Source organism: Pinus tabuliformis, chromosome 9, assembly GCF_031772625.1.
Source record: "Pinus tabuliformis cultivar Carrire ecotype Pingquan chromosome 9, CPIR1, whole genome shotgun sequence".
NCBI lineage: Eukaryota > Viridiplantae > Streptophyta > Pinopsida > Pinales > Pinaceae > Pinus > Pinus tabuliformis.
In genome coordinates this window covers 1708872459-1708893858 of record NC_142307.1, presented here as the reverse complement: position 1 = coordinate 1708893858, position 21400 = coordinate 1708872459, and the positions used below count along the sequence as shown (strand labels likewise).

General features: G+C 38.2%; 1 protein-coding gene across 2 annotated transcripts in view; it reads right to left on the bottom strand.

Moving 5' to 3' along the window:
- Nucleotides 1-2098, bottom strand: part of LOC149155517 (uncharacterized) — an 87375-nt gene extending 85277 nt beyond the window's left edge. Inside the window, exons 1-2 of one of the 2 annotated variants that reach the window (XM_089440551.1) lie at nt 1653-2098; nt 963-1562 (exon numbers count right to left, since the gene is read on the bottom strand). In XM_089440551.1, the coding sequence (XP_089296677.1) occupies nt 963-1562; nt 1653-1871 (819 nt within the window). In that variant the 5' untranslated portion in view covers nt 1872-2098. Of the gene's footprint in view, nt 1-855; nt 1563-1652 lie in introns of those variants that run through there. The other variant, XM_089440552.1, reaches the window with a different exon arrangement.
- Nucleotides 2099-21400: the final 19302 nt, after the last annotated feature.

Below are 21400 nucleotides of genomic sequence, written 5' to 3'. Positions count from 1 at the left end.
CATACAACACATCAACAAAGCTTACAACAAGAATGCAGATGAAATGTCAAAAAAGGGACTAATGGCCACAAAAGAAGGTATGCACATCCAGATAAAAATGGGGACAACAATGACAGAAGCAGGAAGCATTGACATGCCAAGATAGAGCTCTACAATCCTTGTCAGCGGAGCAATACATCAACACAGATAAGTACTTTGAAACAATTTTTTGTATTACTTTTTTGTAGATGTTTTGTACATGGTCTCGTGTAAAAAATACAATTGATAGACTACTATATATATTATTGTATATGGAACAATTTCTAGGCCAGGGTAGAGCTCTACAATCCTTGTCAGCGGAGCAATACATCAACACACATAAGTACTTTGAAACTATTTTTTGTACTATTTTTTTTGTAGATGTTTTGTACATGGTCTTGTATAAGAAAGACATTTGATAGACTACTATATAGATTACTGTATATGAAACAATTTCTAGGCCAGGGTAGAGCTCTACAATCCTTGTCAGCCGAGCAATACATCAACACAGATAAGTACTTTGAAACTATTTTTTGTATTACTTTTTTGTAAATGTTTTGTACATGGTCTTGTATAAAAAAGACATTTGATAGACTACTATATAAATTACTATATATGGAACAATTTCTAAAAAATATGTGTATTATTGTTTTCTTTATTTCATCCTAGAATCAGAAAAATATCTAAAAAATAGCAGATGTTGTTGTAAGGAGTATATATTTAGTTTCCTGATCGACTAGAAAAAAGATATACTATCAAAACTATGATACTGTTTATATATATATATATATATATATATATATATATATAATTCAAAAACAGGCGGTTTTTTCCTAGTGAAAAAAATAAAAATTTGATAAACTTCTCATACACTACTTAATTGCGGGCAGAAGATAAAATCACAAACCAACCCAAACTGAAACATCAATTCAAACAATCCCGACCTTTAAGAAGAGCGGAAATTTAACCGTCCGAGCGAGATGGGCAGGACCTCCCCACGCCCCCTCAAACTGCTGAACGAAGTCGTCTAGCAAACCCTTAGTATACACCACAGCAGACCATGTTCTGAAAAAATTCAGGTACTCCTCCAGTGTCCTCGTCTCTTCGATCTCTAATTCGACGACCGAATCTCCTCCCGCGGCGGGATGAGAAGGGAAGGGAAAGGGCAGAGTCCTGTACTCTTCGAACACCAATTTGGCGCACGGGTCGAAGAAGGGCAGAATACGCTCAAAGAACCGGTCAAACACTTCATCCACCGCTGGACTAACGGAGGGCTTCGTGTACGCCCACACCGCAATCACTCCCCCGGGCTTCCTCAGAATGCGCTTGACCTGTGCGTAAAATGTGTTCAGATCGAACCAGTGGACGGCGATGGCCACCGTCACGAGATCCACCGAACCTTCCGGGCCGACGATCGAATGGAGTTCGTCGTCCGTCAGCACGGGCGGCGTGAGGGCGTACCTTATGTTGGGCCTCCTCTCCGCCTGCTGCAGCTGCCGCTCGCTTATGTCTGTGCCTATAACCTGCTCGTAATATTTGCTAATCTGCAACACAAAAACAAAGGTTATAAATAACCGAGACGACACCCGTCTTAACCGGGTTTTGTTATGCACGTCAAAACTGGGACTGATCACCTGAAGGGCAGCTTGGCCATTCCCTGTGCCAACGTCCCACGCAAGCTGATGTTTGGGCGTGAGAGAAGAGAGCAATGAGAAAAGCCGAGGCGGATAACGAGGCCTGGCGTTCACATAATCCTTGGCCACGGTCTCGTACATATATGCTGCTGCTCCTGCCATTCTTTCCGGCGAGAATGAGATGAGAAGCAAATTCCGAAAACTAACAGGCAAATACATTTATCTTATAGAAGGGTAGGATATGAAAAATGTGAACCCTATGACTGGTGTCTGGAGGGTACGAATGAAACCCTATGTCTGGAGGGTACGAATGGAATCTTAGGACGTGTTATCATGTGCAGTTCTATGGTCCTGCCATTCTTTCTGGCGAGAATAAGATGAGAAGCAAATTCCGAAAACTAACAGTCAAATACATTTATCTTATAGAAGGGTAGGATATGAAAAATGTGAACCCTATGACTGGTGTCAGGAGGGTACGAATGAAACCCTATGTCTGGAGGGTACGAATGGAATCTTAGGACGGGTTATCATGTACAGTACCGATGCATTAATACCCTTACATAGCCTCGGCCAGCATTTTTGGGGAGATGCTGGCCGAGACCCGATAATAATTCTTAACTTTTATGAATATGTAATGATGGATAATAATTCTTAATTTTTAATAGTAAATTGTTAAGAAATCCATATTTTACACAATATGTTTTTAAAATTAATATAATATTAATTTGTATATAGAGTATATCACAATGCCGTAGTCTTTAACGCGACTTTTTGAAAGCCTTTCTGGCGATTTTTTCCGGTGAAAATCCGGCAGTAATTTATTGAAATCCAAGTTTGATAACTAGTCTCTGCACAATGAAAGCGTCCCAGGGGTTTTTCAGGGTGCTGAATCCGAATATGCAGTTAAAAAACCATTTTAACTGCAACAAATCATGATTTCATCTCAATTTCTTCGGCCGGATTCCGTCACCGGAATCTCAAAAAGTCGCATTATAGACAACTCCTATCACAATATGTTTTTAAAATTAATATAATATTAATATGTATATAGAGTGTTAAATGTTGATGTTAGATTTCTTTAAAATCTAATAAAGTGATTTTCAATTTTAAAGTATAAAAACTTAGAAACATAAATAATTGATATTATAGAAATTTAAATCACAAATACACTGTGTTTTCTAACTGAATATGCACAACATAAACATAAATAAGAAGACAAACACATCAACACATAGAACATAAGATATACCCAAGAAACCCCAACTCTCGGGAAAACCTGCAAAATTGTGTGTCTTTTATTATTCTTCTTCAACAATGGATTTTTTATAAGAATTAGAACAAGGGAGGAACTCCCTTTTATCACTAGAACAACTCATCAATCCTCCAAGATGAATCGACCCCTTACCTATGAACTAGATCTGCAAAATCCGTACACAGATTAGATAAATTGTGCACATGTTTGGGCACAAATCATCTCTATTGCATATACATGTGAATGGTATGATTGTGTTGGGTAGTAAAAGCTTGGCCCTCACTCGATTTCTTCTATGATCTTGTATCATTGCGATATTTTGAAACCCTCGACTCTTCCTTCGTTGATCTGACACACTTTGCTCGTGCTCAACTGACTTGTCGCTAATTTGATCCATCTCCTCTTATAATTTCGATCTCAACCCTAATATCCATCTCAACAGTTGAGATTAAATCGTGATCAGTTGTTGAGATTAAATTATAAGTTAACTTAGGAATTTTTTATTTCTCCTAAGTTTGACTTTAGGAAATAGTTAAATTAATTAATATTATGCTAAAGTGGTAGTCTTCTAGGTTCTTCTACTATTCTTAGCACTTAGACAAGCAAAAACCTGACTTTTGTACTCCAATCAACACTCCCTCATAGAGAGGAAGGTCTATGAGGAAGGTATGTTACTCTACACCCAACTTCTCTCTAAGGTATACAAATCTAGTTCTTGCCAATGCCTTGGTGAAAATGTATGTTGTTTACTCCTTTGTTGCTATGTATTGGACTGTAATGATACCTCTTTGAATAATATCTTTGTGGTGATAATGTATTTCAATGTGCTTAAAGCGATCATGAAACACTCGATTTTCAAAGAGCTTGATGCAACTCTGATTGTCATAGTGTATCACTGTAGTATCCAACTATGTCTTGAAAAAACCACAAGAAGCTTCCTCAACCAATAGCTTTGCACCCTATCCAACTAGCAACCATGTACTCGGCCTCTACTGAGCTCAATGTCACTGATCTCTGCTTCTTGTTGAACAAAGAAACAATTATTGATCCAATAATGAATTTGCAACCCAATGTGCTCTTCCTATCTGTGGAGCTCCCTACCCAATCTGCATATGTGAAGGCCTCAAGTTTCAACTCGTCAACCTGTCTATACCAAAATCTATGCTCTATTGTCCACCTGACATATCTCAACGCGTTCTTAGCAGCAACCTAATGCGCTCTGGAAGGCTCGACCATAAATTGGCTCAAAGGGTTAACTACAAAACATATGTTTGGCTGCGTGTTCACCAAATATATCAGTGAACCAATCATTTGCCAGTAAAGTGTAGGATCTACTCACTCTGATCTAGATGTATATGTCTTCCTCTAGTTTGTGACTAAAGGCGTGGACATGCGTCTGTAATCCTACATGTGAAGTCTCCTCAGAATATGTAGAGCATACTTTCCATGCCCTACGAAGATCTCTCCATCACCCTGCTAAACCTCTAACCCAAGGAAATAGTGTAGCAACTCCATATCTTTTAGTTCAAGATCGCCTACAAGAGATTTCTTTTGCACTCTTGGATGAGCTTATCTGCACCTATCAAAATAAATTCATCCACATATAGCACTAGAATAAGCATCTCACCTCCAACAATAACGTAGTAGAGGTTGGGGTCCACTTCACTCTTAGTGAAGCCCAATCCCTTTAGGTAATTTTCTATCTAAGAATATAATGCCCACGGAGCCTACTTGAGCCCTGTTGACGGAATAAAATGTATCACCAACTATTACGGTGTCTCCCCGGTGTGAAGTCCCAATTAGATCTCACACCATTTGGGATAGGATCCCCATCAGATAAATAGGCCCGACTGTCATCATTTTACTTTCGCTCTTGGATATCAAATGAAGAGATATTAGAGCGAGGAAACGCATGAAATTCCCGGACAATGGGAATAAGGTCAACCTAAGATTAAAAAACTACAAAATGAGATACATGAAAGTAACAAGAACAACAACAAGAAGTATGACATGAGAAGGATCAATTAGCTAAAATTGTCTCAGACATACTTGAACAGGAACATGCCAGAGGTTAACTGCAAACCAGTTCATAATAGGTTATTGGCATGGCATGGAATAAGCATAGATTCAAAGTGGGCATGAAATTTATAAGCTAAGAATGATTTCATTAACATGCCCACATAAAATCACACATACAAACATGATGGAAATATAAGAAAGCCAGTATAACCATCATAAAGATGCACGAGAATCCATAATGAAAGAAAATAACTTCTTATTAATGTTACTACAAATGCATATGCATGCTCTGCAATCTATCAAATTCCAGTAGTGGAACATGGGTTGCTCATACCATTATCTAATGCAAAAACCCTAGCGTCACCACCACTCACCCTACAAGTGGCCAGGAGTCGGATGCTTTTTGCTTTTTCAAGTACAAATTAGCATTTAATGCTAGTCCTAGCTCAACTGCTAAAGTCCCTTACAAATGAGGCATGAGGGTATATTTATAGAAATGAGATGATTGTTCACCTAATTTGACCTTTCACCTACCCTCATGACCCTTGAGTTTCCTCACAACTCTTTCATGTCTAATGACTATTACATGCTCAAATCAATCTCAGCATAGTTGTTGGCATTATGATGAGAAATATTTGCATTATGGTGAGAGAGAAGTTATGAGGAGAATGCAGAGGTTTCTTGAAACCCTAGAATGCTTATTACATATATGTTGCGATGATATGGAGACTTGCATGGGCTGATTAACAAGGTGCCAATGTTCATTTTCCATGTTAGATGTTGACGTAGTACCTTAGGCAACTATAAGGAGCCAGTTTGCTTGTTTGTTGAAACCCTAGTTGTGCAGCCTCTGTAGGACACCTTAGATTCCTTCACATTGGTCAACACTCTCGCTCCCTCTCTTCTACCCACAAGAAAATTATAATTGTTACACATATTTGCATTCAAAGAATAAAGTTAGAAACACGATAGATTTATTGAAATAAAGATACTAACTTGGACCCTTATACAGTGTCTTTCCACATCATAACATGGCCTCTGCAACATCACTTTGAGCTTCCCAACCGTGTTTTAAACAAGGGTCATATCCAATGTTGATTGTCCTTTTTCTCTAGTGTCCCTTTGGCCTTTTATTTTTCTTTTGCTTTCCTTTCGATTCAGTGACTTGGACAGTGCAACTTTTTGTTTATGGATGCTATCCAAATGCATTATGGGTTTTATCATCCTCAATATACACATATTTTCCTAAACTTGGGTGGCAAATTTTGTTTTGGCTATATTGAAAGTTTTAGCACAGTAATTAGGTATATTATGGTTGATTCCCTCTACAGTTAATGCACATAGAGAAAATCATAATGATGAAATGCAATATGAGCTCAAGAAGATACTCTCTTATGTTAATTTTTAAAGCTTTAATTCGATCCAATTATTTCATCTTTATAAGATAACAGGTGATGAGTATTCGAGTTGAACAATAGCTTACTAGTGTCCCATGTAGTGATATTCCATATGTGATTCATTGCTCTTATCTTACTTTGATTTCCCTTTACTTAAGTAACTTACCACATATTTTACCTTTTCACCAACTTCAACGGTCACATCTAGCACTTAATAAGGGTAAAATGGGCATATGAATAGTATAAATGTGAAACTAATTGTATTCATCATTTCTTTCTCCAAGTTATCTGTGAGACAACAAACCATAAAATTAATTACAACTTCCTTCACATTTCAATTGATTTTGAGGGATATTTGCCCATGTCTATGTCTAGCTAGAGTAGTTGATGACTTTAATATTTTTGTAAGAAGTATAGTTTCTCGTGAATATTCTGATCTTAAATGTTGTGTGCACACAATAATTTATCGAACATATTGAAGTCTATTTGTAGTTGTGAGAACCAAAGAATTCACACTAGATCACACTTTGATGTGATGATGTTTTAAAGGGTCTTCAGGGTCATCTTCCAATGATGGATCCAAACTCTTCAAACCGATATGCTCTACGATCATACTTGTTGGAGGGAAGCTCATGTATAGGCACAGTTTATTTTCACATGACTAGTTTCAATTTAAAATATAGTATTGTTAATAACCAATTGTGCGACTTATGACTTTAGAATAATCACACTAGAGAATCACATTTCCAATATCCTATTGAGATAATAGTATCATTTTCAATATGAAATGTGACTTATCAATTACAGGACAAGAGACTTATCAATTGTTTTAAGGTTGCATTAATCCATGTGAAATTCTTTTGAATCTCACCATTTGAAATGCGCCCTCCACCACTAGACATAAATCTTTGTTAACCAAAAATCGCACTCTGCAGGTCACACTTTGCAATGATGGTGCCACTAGTAAATGTAAGTGCGATGTATGATATGAGTCTTCTTAAGTCACATTAGAGCAAGTCACATTTTTAGGCTACATGGGAAGGAGAGGATTTTGAAAGCGATATGCAACCTCAACCTAGTCGCATCTCATGGTTACAATGCAAGTCACAAAAATTAAAAAGTTACTGCCAAATGAGCACGTGACTTGTGGCTTAAATGGGTTTAAGACCAAGTATGAGCGCATCTTCAATTTCTAGTTTTACTGTGTATCAGAAGTGTGAATTGTTCAAATTCTCTCAAGTTCATAGATTTTATTTCCTCTAGCAATCCCTTTCATTGCTTTTCATTTAGATCATCTCAAGTCTTTAAACCAATTTTGGCACTCTTATCAAGAGCCTTGGTGTTGAATTCTCCATAAATTGTTACTAGTGATTAGACCTTCGCTCGTGTTAGATAAGTGTCTTAGATAAGGATTATTTGTGTGCCCGCTTTAAAAGTAAAATTTGGAAAACAAAACCGTGATTTTAAAAGTTACGAAGAGCCAAGAAAAATGAACTTTAAAAGTAATTATAAGGACAAATTTATTTTATTTCTTATTATTTAAAAAAAACAAAAACAAAAAAACAAAGGTTTATTTAAGAAAAGTAAGAGAGTAATTTTGTATTCCTAAAGATAGAAGTGATCAAACTTTATTATGATTGTTTAACTTTATTATAATTGTTGGAATAAAAGAAGATATAAAGGTGAATTCCAAGTTTCAAGAAAGTAATAAAGTTGTTTAAATATAAGTTCGTAAAAGGTATAAAGTTAAAAATATTAAAAGGGTTACTTTTAAAACCCTATAATTATCCCCAAAAAAAGAGTAAAATGGAGACCAGTAATAGAAAATTTCCTAAAACTTTTAGTAAATGTCTTAGTGTAATATTTAAAATCAAACGATCACATGTAGGAAGGGATATCATCATCTCTATCAATCCTACTCAAGATAATAATTATGTTAGTACTAAATATGCTAACCAATGAGTGATTATTGAATCAAATATAATTGATACGGTTTTTTTTAACAAATAACAACCAATATGATATAAGCAATCTACAGTTAAGTATTGGGGATTATACTTTTATCTTGTAATTCATTGTTAAAACCTTATTCTGTGACATTGGTGATATAATTACAGGTTCCCCCTAGATGGAATATCTAGGGTCCTTCATCCTAAATACAAAGACGAATTTTTTAACATTTTCCTACAAAAAGAAAAAAAAAATAACATTATAGGACATTACATTGAAATCAGATTCACTAACACCAAAAGATGTAAAATATATCTCAAAAGTAATTCTTCAAGAAAACTAGAAGGCATTGCAAAATATGCAGAAAGAAGTTGAAAATATTATCGCAGACAGAAACAAAGAATTTACTCGCAGAAGTTACTCGCCTCAAAGACCACAACGAGAAATTATTGACGCAAATTAAGAAACTTAAAAATGAAAAGAGATCATTGAAAAAAACAAATTAGAATAATTTATCACAAAATAAGCATCAAAATCTTCAGACATAACAATCCAAGTTGAATAAAAATTAATGAATATTGATCGAGTCAATACCACAACTCAAGATGATGAAAAAGCAATGGAAGTAAAAACATATTCAAATGTTGTAGTTCAAACGATGAAGATTTCAAGCAAAGATACAACGATTAACAAAGCAACTTCCGTAGCTAAAAGAAATCAGATACTTCAAGTAAATCAAGAAAGTGACATTAACAAGTTAAGGGAAAATCAGATCACAAGAACTCCTTATAAACATCTGAATCACAAGAGTAGATGATCTGATAATCACCCTATGAGTGATCTCAGTTAAGGATTTATTAAATGAAGGTATTACAGACTAATGTGTTGGTGTGTGTCTATGTTATTTAGGCAATGGATCGATCAGATTGCAAATACACAAACACTTAAGTTGGAAAACAACAGAGAAATACAGTAAGCAAATATAAGGACACAAGAATTTAATAAGGAGTTCACCCTATCTTCCAGGGCTACATCTCTAGTCCAGCTCTCAGTGGTGGCCTTCTTTTATTGTGTCTTAAAGCAGAGAATTACAATGAAGGAGCTCAATGTGAGTCTCCTGAACAGAATTTGCTTGGTAGGGTGGTTCTTGGATGCCCCAAGCCACTAGAGTACACAGACTCTTTTCCTTACCAGCTCTGTGACCTTTCTGGTCTTGGAGGGAAAGAGCCCATTGTGGTGCTCAGTCCTGACAGATCCTCTCAGGGATAGCTTGAATCTCTCAAGCTCTCTGGTGCTCAATGTTGCCTTTGGTCAGCTCGACCCTCTATATTTCGTTCTGCTTTGCTTCACTGTCTTTCCTTTGTATGTTCTTCCTTTCGGTGTCTCGTCCTCTTCTTCTCGGTGTTCGCTCTCTCCTGCTTCATCTGTTCATGACTTTAAAAAATTTTGCTCCCACGGCTATTCGATTCCCCTTCCACTTCCTGTCGGTTCGCCTGCTATAGCTTCACTTGGAGTTCCCTGTTCCAGCATCATCATCAGGCTCACAGGGAGTGGCCACATGTCCTCCTGCAACTGCGCCAACTCGCTTCGTCAGTTTGGTTTTTCCATTATGTCATGGAATGAATCTTCTGCCACCTTGGCAGTCAAATCAGACGTCAAATTCTTATAATTCGCAGCTTAACCCCTTGTCAATTCCGCCTTCCCATCGGGCGCAATCTTAGCCGTTAGATCTGGGGCCTCTAGATCTCACGCCATTCGCACGTTTCGCACGGTTGACTTGCTCGTCCGTTAGCACGTGATTAGTGGTGGTTTTCTCTCTCCTCCGCTTGCCATGCATCAGACGCTGAGTGGAATCGCTCCGTTTTCGCCAATTCCGCTTACTGCTTAAGAGTGTCCCCGATCAATACTGTTGGTTTTCGGAGCTTGGGTCCCGCCTTGACCTTTAGCCTTTTCCCCACGGTTTTCCCAGCTCTTCATGCGACCAAGCGCTCAGGGCCTCTCCTTCTTGAGGGGTTTTGCCCAACAATGCACGATTAGCGCTAATCGTGCATCAAAATCTGCCTCTGTTTCCCGATCCAGGCTTCCCAGGGGCTAGTTTCACCTCCTGTGCAGTCTCCATGGGCCTCAGTCAACGCGCTTTGACCGAGATCCTCATTGCTCTACGTTGGCTGCTAACTGCCACTATTCAGAGGTGTTTTGATCGATGTTTCTTAATTCTTTGGTGTTTGTCCTGACCTGATACAGTCATGGTCCTTCTGACAATTCTTCATGGATCCAATTCGGATCACGGCCTTCCCACTGAAAAGCTTTTGGACCACCAAAAGTTGGTTTTCAAGCATCGACTAAGTGAGGGTATTGTTTTCTCACTTGCCCAATCTCAATCCACTTCGCACTGCTTGGCTTTGAACCTTTGAGCCCTACTCTAAGGTACTCAACATCTCCTCTGCGCGTCGTCCTCACCTTCCTATCCAGCACTGTGTCTTCCTGTAATTCATTAAGATATTCAGGTAGTAGGTCATCAATAGAAGGTAATTGAATCTGCTCTTCAGGATCCTCAATCATTGACAGTTCAAAAAATCTCAAGCAATCTGCATTTACGACTGAGTAGATGTGAATGTAAGCTGGTAGATCATGGCGAAAAGCATTCTCACCGATCTTCTCAAGTATTTTGAAAGGTCCATACCTGATAGGTTTTAGCTTTTTACCTTCACCTTACATCTTGTCCTTGCTGATATACAGCCAGACCTAGTCACCAACTTGAAAACTATGCTCCATCTGATGCTTGTCATGCCTAGCCTTATATTTGGCTTGGCTCTTCTCCAGCTGTTCCTTTACTTCCTGGTGGATCTCCTAGATATGTTCAATGAACCTAGTTTCCCTGTCCACATCACTGTGTCCATCAACCATGGTATCTTTACCAAAGACAAAATCCAAAGGAGACCTTGGTGTGAAACCAAAACAAGTTTCAAAAGGAGATCTCTGTGTAGAAGAATGTTTTGCTCTGTTGTAAGCATGTTGCACATAACACAAATGTTCATCCCAAAGCTTAGGATGTTTGCTGTAATATCCTCTGAGTAACTGGATCACTGTCCTGTTAACTACTTCTGTTTGGCCATCAGTTTGTGGATGAAAAGCTATGCTTTTCTTTAGTTTGGTGTCCATCAACTCCCACAGAATTGACCAAAACTTCCCCACAAATCGGGTGTCTCGATCAGATACAATGGAAGTGGGTAATCCAAAATGAACCCATACATGTTCAAAGAAAAAATTTGCAGTCTGTTCAGCTATAATATGTTTATTACAAGGTATCAAAATACACATTTTGCTGAACCTATCCACAACAACATATAGATAATCATGACCGTTCCTAGATTTAGGCAGTCCTCCAACAAAATCCATGGAAACACTTTCCCAAGGGTGAGAAGGTGCTGGTAAAGGAGTGTACAAGCCTAGTTTTCTGTTGATGAGCTTGCTTTTAGCACACATAGTACATCCTCTTACATATCTAGAAACTGTCTCATTCATTTTTGGCCAATAACAAAATCTTTACAGTTGTGCAACTGTTTTACTTACCCCAAAGTGACCTGATATCAGAGAAGTGTGTGCTTCCCTAATTATCTTTGTTCTCTTGGTTTGTGGAATGCATAGTTTCCCACAATGGTATAAGAGTCGGTCCTTTACATGATAATCCAGTTCTTCTACTCTTTTTCCTTGACTCAAAGTTGCGTATGCATCTTTAAAGTCTATATCTTGAGCATATTGTTCAATGTAGCTTTCATGTAGCACAGAATTATGCTTAAGTATAGTAGATGCATTTATAATGGGTCTAGATAACATGTCTACAACTTTGTTATGTATGACCTTTTTATATCTGATGACTAAATGAAATTGTTGTAGAAAACCCATCCATCTGTAATGTCTTGATTGCTGCAACTTAGCTTGGGAGTGTAGATATTGAAGTGGTTAATGATCAGTATGTATTACTGTATCTTTTCCCATTAAGTAATGTTTCCACTTTTTTCACACCCTGAACTAATGCATACATTTCTTTATCATATGTAGGATAGTTAACTACTGCAGGATTAAAAGTCTCAGAATGATAACATATGGGTTTACCGTGTTGTGTCAACACTGCTCCCATGGCATAGTCACTGGCATCAGTTTGGATCTCAAATGGTCTTTGCAGATCAGGCAGTGCTAGTACAGGTGTTGTACTAATCTTTTATTTCAAGGTGTCAAAGGCTTTCGGATGTTTGCCTCCCCACTGAAACACCTTGTTCAATCCTGTTAAAGCATGTAAGGGAGCTGCAATTGAGGAAAAGTTAGAAATGAACTTCCTCCAATATTGTGCTACTACTAAGAAGCTTCTCACTTCTGTAGCAAACTTGGGTTTAGGCCAGTTTACAATGACCACCACTTTAGAGGGATCAATCTTCAATTCACCACCCCCTACTATATGACCCAAATAATTCAGAGATGTCTTTCCAAATTCACATTTTGAGAGTTTAACATAAAGTGTTTCTCTTTTCAAAACATCTAGTATCTACTTAACATGATTTAAGTGTTCTTCCCACATTTTACTAAAAATTAGAATGTCATCCAGATACACAATAACAAAATCATCAAGAAAAGGTCTAAGTACATCATTCATTAATCTCATGAAAGTAGCAAGAACATTAGTTAAGCCAAAAGGCATAACCAGCCTCTCACAATCCCTGCTTTGTTTTGAAATCAGTCTTCCATGCATCTTGTGTTGCAACTCTGACCTGATGGTATCCACTGTGCAAGTCTAGCTTGGTGAAATAGACAGCTTCCTTCAATTGATCTAAAAGATCATCTATGCAAGGAAGGGGATAACGATTTTTTATCGTTATCTTGTTCAGTGCTCGGTAATCAATGCACATTCTCCACGAGCCATCTTTCTTTCTCACGAAAACGATTGGTGACCCACATGGTGATGTGCTAGGCCTGATGAACCCTTCTCAAGCAACTCCTACACTTGCTTCTTGATTTCAGCATTCTCTAAAGCTGACAACCTGTACATCCCAATGTTAGGCAATGGAGCATCTTGCTGCAAAATAGTATCATGTACTATTTCCTTTTTGGGTGGCAGACCGTTAGGTTCCTGAAACAAGATATCATATTCTGAAACAACCTTTTCTATGTCAGCTTGATGTTTAACATTACAGCCCTCAAATACATTGGTTTTATCAAGTTTCCTTTCCTTTACAGCCTTCAGTAAGAATTGTTTGCATGAATTTATCATTATTTTAATCTACCCTAAGTTTATGAGAGTATAATTATTCTTTAGCTTATGAGCTCTTACAAAGTATTCGATTCCATCTTTAACAAGTAGATACTTGTTCTCGGCTCTATAGAAAATAGCCTTTCTATCATACAAGTAAGGACTTCCTAAAACAATTCCACATATATCCAAAGGAATTATGTCTAACTCCACCTCATCTACAAATGCTGACCCAAAAGAAAATTTGAGTTTGCACTGTCTAGTCACTTGTAGTTGTGCTTTATCATTCAACCATCCTAATGGGTATGGTTTCTTGTGAGGTGTGGTTGCTAATCCCAATTTCTTTACAATTTCTTCAGAAATTAAATTTACTTGTGAGCCACTATCAAACAAAGTATCAATCTTTTGATGTTTGGAAATAACTTGATTATGGAAAAGCTCATGTCTCTTTCTCTCATTTTCTTCATCAATAACAGATTGAACAGAATTACTACTAGATGCTTCAAAATTCTTACCTTTGATACCTGTGGCTGCTATGGTTGTTTCATCTCCCGAGTCTGACCCCAAATCTTTCTGAATAGCTACAACAGTCTTCTTCTTCTCTCCCTCGAACTTCTTAGGTCTCAGCTCTGGATGCAGAATCCAACAATGCTCATCATCATGCCCATCCTTTTTACAGTGAGTGCATGAAGCTTTTCTTTTCTGTGCAGTGTTAGCCTTCCTTACTTCCCACTTCTGCTTTCTTTTCTCCTTGCTCTTGCTTGTAGTGGGTTGGGATGGTCCCCCAACTTCTGGATTTCCATTCTTTCCTCTAGATTTTAGATGAGTAGCTAGTATAGATACCTCAACTATACTAGTGGGATTGAACATGAGGATGGTATGCCTCATGTAGCTATGTAGACCACCAATGTACTTCAACAGAGTTTCTGGTGAGTCTAATGAAATTCCTAGAATCAATGCTCTCTTTCTAAATTCTTAAGTGTACCCTTGCACACTTTGCCCTTTCAACTGCCGAACAGTTTGCCAACTCATCATGGCTTGTTGCATGTAGGCCAATGGGTAGAACTGCTTTTTGATTGCAGAAACAAATTCGTTCCAGACAGAGATAGTCTTACCATGTATTTTCACATCAGCTTGGGTTCTGCCTTCCCACCAAACCAAGGCAGTGCCTCCTAGGTGTAAGCTTGCCAGCTAAATCTTGCTCTTGTCTGAGTCGATGTTCTGTACTCTGCAATAAACATCAATTTGTCTAATCCAATTGTTCAACTTTTTTGCATTTAACTACCCATCATATATAGGCAAATCAAATTTAACATCTAATTTGATTAAGGATGCTTTCTGGTTATGCACAGGGCTATTAGGAGGTGTGAGAAAGCTTTCTTCTTTCCCTTTTCCCTTGGAGTGGTCATGGAAGTGAGACACATCTTCTTCTTTGTCTTGTTTAGATCCTGATGAGTCTTCATCCTTATGTTTTCTAAAGTCCCTATACATTTCTTCTACCATGGACTTTATAGCTAGGAAGCTTTCTATGAATTGAGGGTCTGGCCCCACAGAACCTTCCTCTAACATTGTCTTCTGAGGATAGACTCTCCCGATTTCAGGATTAGTTTCCACCAACTCTCCTTCTACTAATTTGAGCTTTGATCTAGTGAGCATTCAACAGCTAAACCAACATAAGCTTGTTTAACCTTTACAGCCTAAGCTCTGATACCACTTGATCTGATAATCACCCTATGAGTGATCTCAGTTAAGGATTTATTAAATGAAGGTATTACAGACTCATGTGTTGGTGTGTGTCTATTTTATTTAGGCAATGGATCGATCAGATTGCAAATACACAGACACTTAAGTTGGAAAACAATAGAGAAATACAATAAGCAAATATAAGGACATAAGAATTTAATAAGGAGTTTACCCTATCTTCTAGGGCTACGTCTTCGGTCCAACTCTCAGTGGTGGCCTTCTTTTATTGTGTCTTAAAGTAGAGAATTACAATGAAGGAGCTCAATATGAGTCTCCTGAACATAATTTGCTTGGCAGGGTGGTTCTTGGATGCCCCAAGCCACTAGAGTACACAAACTCTTTTCCTTACCAACTCTGTGACCTTTCTGGTCTTGGAGGGAAAGAGCCCAATGTGGTGCTCAGTTCTGACAAATCCTCTCAGGGATAGCTTGAATCTCTCTAGCTCTCCGGTGCTCGATGCTGCCTTTGGTCAGCTCGACCCTCTGTCTTCCATTCTAATTTGCTTCACTATCTTTCCTTTCTATGTTCTTCCTTTCGGTGTCTCGTCCTCTTCTTCTCGGTGTTCGCTCTCTCCTACTTCGTCTGTTCATGGCTTTAAAACCATTCGCTCCCACGGCTATTCGAATCCCCTTCCAATTCCCGTCGGTTCGCCTGCTACAGCTTCGCTTCGAGTTCCCTGTTCCGGCGTCATCATCAGGCTCACAGGGAGTGGCCACATGTCCTCCTGCAGCTGCGCCAACTCGCTCTATCGGTTCGGTTTTTCCGTTACGTCGTGGAATGAGTCTTCTACCACCTTGGCAGTCAAATCGAACATCAAATTCTGATAATTCGTGGCTTAATCCCCCCTGTCGATTCCGCCTTCCCATCGAGCACAATCTCAGCCATTAGATCTGGGGCCTCCAGATCCAATGCCATTCGCACGTTTCACGCGGTTGACTTGCTCGTCCATTAGCACGCGATCAACGACATTTTTCTCTCTCCTCCGCTTGCCACGCATCAGGCGCTGAGTGGAATCACTCTGTTTTCGCCAATTCCGCTTACCGCTTGAGGGTGTCCCCGATCAATACTGTCGGTTTTCAGAGCACGGGTCCCGCCTTGACCTTTAGCCTTTTCCCCACGGTTTTCCTGGCTCTTCATGCGACCAAGCACTATAGGCCTCTCCTTCTCGAGGGGTTTTGCCCAGTGATGCGCAATTAGCGCATCAAAATCTTCCTCTGTTTCCCGATCCGGGCTTCCCAAGGGCTAGTTTCGCCTCCTGCGCAGTCTCCATGGACCTCGGTCAGCGCTCTTTGACCGAGGTCCTCGTCGCTCCATGCTGGCTGCTAACTGCCACTGTTTAGAGGTGTTTTGTTCGCTATTTCTTAATTCTTTGATGTCTGTCCCAACTTGATACAGTCATGGTCCTTCTGACAATTCTTCATGGATCCAATTCGGATCAGTAGACAACTCAATCAATCTACATATTTTTATCACTCAAAACAAAAACAATGAACTTATGTTTCAAAGAGAATTAATATCAGTGCAAATTAGTCTTATGATAAAAATTCACATGAGGTATCCGATAACCACAAAATTCCACAAAAAAATAATTTAGGATGGTCACATCCCTTATTAGTTCGACAATTTTATTTATCCGAATTTAAGCTTTTGTGATCCATAATTTGTTAATTTAGGAAAATTTTCGGAGAAAATCACATAGAGAATATTTGGTCGACATGTTTCGAACCAACCAGTGTGGTTCATCTTCAGGACAAGATGAAGAGATAGATCTTAGATGAAGGTTAAATAAGAAAATAGGTCAACCTAACTGTTAGGGGAAAATCAGCTATATTTGACTCGGGAGGGAAAATTATAAAAAGAGTATTATAAAACAACTGAACGACTATATATGTTTAGTGAAGGGGATTACTTTAAAATGTTAAATAATAATAAATAATAGTTTAATTTATTTAAATAAGTATATTAATATTTTTTTTCTTCATCCTTTCTTTATTAATTAATATTATTTGTTTATTTAACTGATTATTAATAAATAATATTATTTATTTCTTTATTATGCCATTAAAAATGAGAAAAAAAAAAAAAAAAAAAGATAAATAAATACACCAAATTCTTGAGAAATTATTAAAAATAGGGGTTCTAAAAAACAATATATTTATTTATCAAGACTGTGCAAAGGATAGAAGTTTGTTAAATCAAAGGCTCAAGAAAAATCTGCCTCTATGGACCGAGGCCCATACTAAAGTTGTCCAACGAATCAAAGGTAAAGTCAAAACACTGCCTATCCTTTATGTAGCTGATGATAATGCTTTCAAGATCGTAGAATCAGATGCAAGCAATATTGGATGGGGAGGCATCCTCAAACAGAAAAAGGAAGGTAGAGAACAAATTGTACAGTTTGCTTCAGGAACCTGGAATCCAGCGGAACAAAATTACTCTACTATAGAGAAGGAAGTTAAAGCCGCTTGGAATTGTATAAATAAATTTGAAGTAAATCTTGTAAATAAAAAATTATTGCTAAGGACTGATGCCTCGGCTATGAAGAAAGTCTTAACCAAAGATATTAAAAAGTCGGGAGAAGCTAAGTTTGCTCGGTGGCAGGCCTTGTTCACCAACTTTGATTTCAAAGTGGAGCATATTAAAGGGAAAGAAAATCATCTGCTAGATTTTCTCAGTAGAGAATTTATTCAGCCACCTGAACATGTGATGGTAATAGTAACAGAATGGGATCAAAGCCAACAAAAAGAAGTACTTAGAACAATTCCAGATAATCTTAATTGGTTAGAATACAAAGAAAGTTGGAAGCCCACCTGGAAATTAAGAAATACGAAAGTATTAGATTCCAATCTTCAAGCACACACTGATATATTACATCTAGTACCTGAAAGAAGAGTGTATCCAAAAGGGAGCAGGTGGATCCACGATATGGTTTATTCCAAAAGTACGGATGTTGCAAGACAGGCACAAGATGTTCTTCTACAAGACTTCCATGATCTAACCATGATATGGTCACATGGGGGAAGCAGAAGTGGGGTCTATGAAAGATATTTTTCAATAAATCGAATGAGGAACACTTCTTGGCCTTTTACAACACATAATGCAGCACTATGGCCTGGAAAGGACCCCAGCCTCATCTTTCTGGACACAGTCTATGATTTCGACATCTACAAAAGATTATGGTGGGACATATTGAATAAAGATAGCAAAGAGGAAACCCACTACACCAAAATAAAGTTTGGGACCACAAGAATCATGCAGCGAAACCAACAAAGTGATTGGATGCGAGATTGGTGGACTGATTATGGTATGAACAGAACAGGTATAGATCCTGTTTACCATGAATCATATGTCAGAATAGGTTGCGATACATGTTTTGAACACAATATTCCTGAATGCTTCCATTCTCCTTATGAAATCGTCAAAGACATGTTCTCTCTCCCAGATCGATATCCTCTCCGAGATAATGAGGTATTAAAAGAATAGACATCATCAATGGCTTATTCTCACAAAAATTAAGCATCAAATTATATTAAATAAGCCCATTATTGTAAGAAGTATTTTTACCAAGGCTTGGGATGAGAATATGTATAAAAAATTTCGGTTTCCCGAAATTACAGTCTTTTAAAAAATTTTGGTTCCCGTGGACTTTTCCATAAAAGTCTCCACAGTGTAAATTTGTCGTCCAGTCACAAGGACAATTTGTGACCAGATTTTCCCGTGGGCTTTTCCTGTTCAAAAAGCTTCCACTTTGTAAAGTTTTATTCTCCGTAGATTTGTAATAATCTTCAGTAATGAGACACAGAGCACTTCTCCGTCTTTTGGTGCGCTTTGAGCCACATCTCTTGATTTGACAGATTCCTTTAGTACCAAGTTTTTCGACTCGATGGTCAGATGTTTGTCCCCTCCTTTTTCTATATAAGAAAGGGAGTAAGGCTCATTCAAGGCATTCAGAGTTTTGAGTGTTTTAGAGTCGAGAGTTTTTCCTACTTTGCCACTACGGACTTCTACCTGATCTACTTACATCACGAAGAAATCTCAAAGTCTTAGGTGATCTGAGAAGCCTGCGCATCTGTGTGTTCGACACAGGTGAGAACCTAAAGTGGCCAGATCTTTAGAGAGTTTGTCTTTATGAGTGTTAGTATCAGTGTTCAAAGACTGAGTCTGTGATCTTGCCAGGTAGCCTCCAATAAGCTATCTCCTAGTTGAGTAGCTAAAGTCTGGTAAATACGAACACAATCTATCTCAGGATTGAACAGATTGTAATCCTTCTGTAATCCATTTCTAAATTAATATAAAAGAGTGTTATCACTATTCCACATCTGAGTACTTGTGTATTAAAAATGAGCTGTTGAGGTAGTATCTATTTAAGTTACTATGTACTGAAGTTCGCCAGAAGTTCGCCAAAGGTTCGCCAACGCACAAAAGGGATGCCAGACCGTGTAAAGGCAAGGGAGCCGTTGAGAAGGTCGACAGTGCGTGAAATGTGTTAGTAGGTTCGTGTATGGGTTCATGTATGGGTTCGTGTAAGTCAGAGTAAGTGGCAAAAATAGAGAAGAGACTCGGCAAGGCCTAGCAGCTGCACTGTTGTTGCAAACTTCATTGAAGTCCCTACGTAAATTGGTATCAGAGCCAAAGCATTTGGTTCAGGTTAGTACTCTTGAAAAACACTCAGTATAAATGGATCCATACAGAAAGTCTATTTCTTTCCGAGAGTTAGAAGAGAGAGAATCATTTGCTCAAGAAAATCCTCTTAGAGATATGTTCGCATCTGCTTCTAGTCGTGTTTTAAATTCTGCTGAATTAGAGTACGAAGAATCACAGCCTACTGCTAGATGGTATCTCCCAAATATAAATGCCTCAGAAGTCTATTCTGATTTATCAGTCTTCCACTTAAAAGCTGCCACTAGAATATCTATAAAAGAGTCAATTAGCCAAATACAAGAAAACTCTGATTGTGTCCAGTCTATTCCACTATTAGATCCTAAGCAGCTTCAAGCTGAAGCTAAGAGGTTGAAAACCCAATATCTTCATCTGGGTTGTATCAGAATTGGGATTCATGCATTGACACACCAGGGTCTGAATACTTTTGTTCTAGCCACTGTTAGAGATCTGACCCACAATAAATATACAGATTCATTGATTGGAGGAATTGTAGCTCCTCTGTCTAATGGCCCAGTATACTTCGATTGTTACCCAAATTTTTCAGTTTATGTTTTTGATGAGACAATCGAAAGTATCCTTCAGTTGCAAATCCAAACCACTGGGTTCGATATGGCCAAGAAAAGACACAATATTTCCATTCAAACCAAACACTATTTCAGGCATACTAATACCCTCTGTCCTGCAGTATTGCATGCTCCCAGTAAAGATTCGAAGGCCAGTGTTGTGGTGTTAACTGATTCTAGAAACCAAAAGATTGAACACCGGACCATTAGATGGGAAGACTTAACTTTCCCATAACATTAGGTACTATCAAATCCCAAACCTCTTACTATGAAGAAAATAACTTCTGCAGACATCCGGGAAGAATCATCCTCTGTTGTTCTTTCATTCCCTAGAAGGTCAACCATAGATATAAAAAGAATTGACCAGATGTGCAGAAGAACACCATTGCACAGAGACCCTGAGTCTGTAGATACCGCTTGCTCCAGTTCTAGTTCAAACTCCTGTAAACATATATCATTATTTGAATTTGCACAATTAGTAAATTTTTCCTCTCTTGAAGTAAAATGTCCAGAATGTCATTGCCCTGTTAATCTCAGTCATCTTGCTGATATTATCATGCATGAAAATCACCATCCTAAGACAGGAGAAGCTCCACCTACCACTTCTATAAATCCTTGTCCTAATCCAAAGTGTTCAGATATACCATTTTCCCATGAAGTTGAACACATCCTAAAGATGCATGAGATCACTACCTTGGAAAATGAAGATCCAAGGCTAATAGCAATCTTCAGTACCATGAGACTAGCAAAGCCTAGATATGGGCTTGGATTTCTAGAACAAGCAAATGGGCTTATCCCTGATTCAAGATTTGGCCCAATTCCATAAGATTATAAAAAACCAACTGTCATGGAAATGCAAAAGTTTTTTACATTAATGGATGGTTGTCCCAAGCATAAAATTGGAGGTGCATGGATGA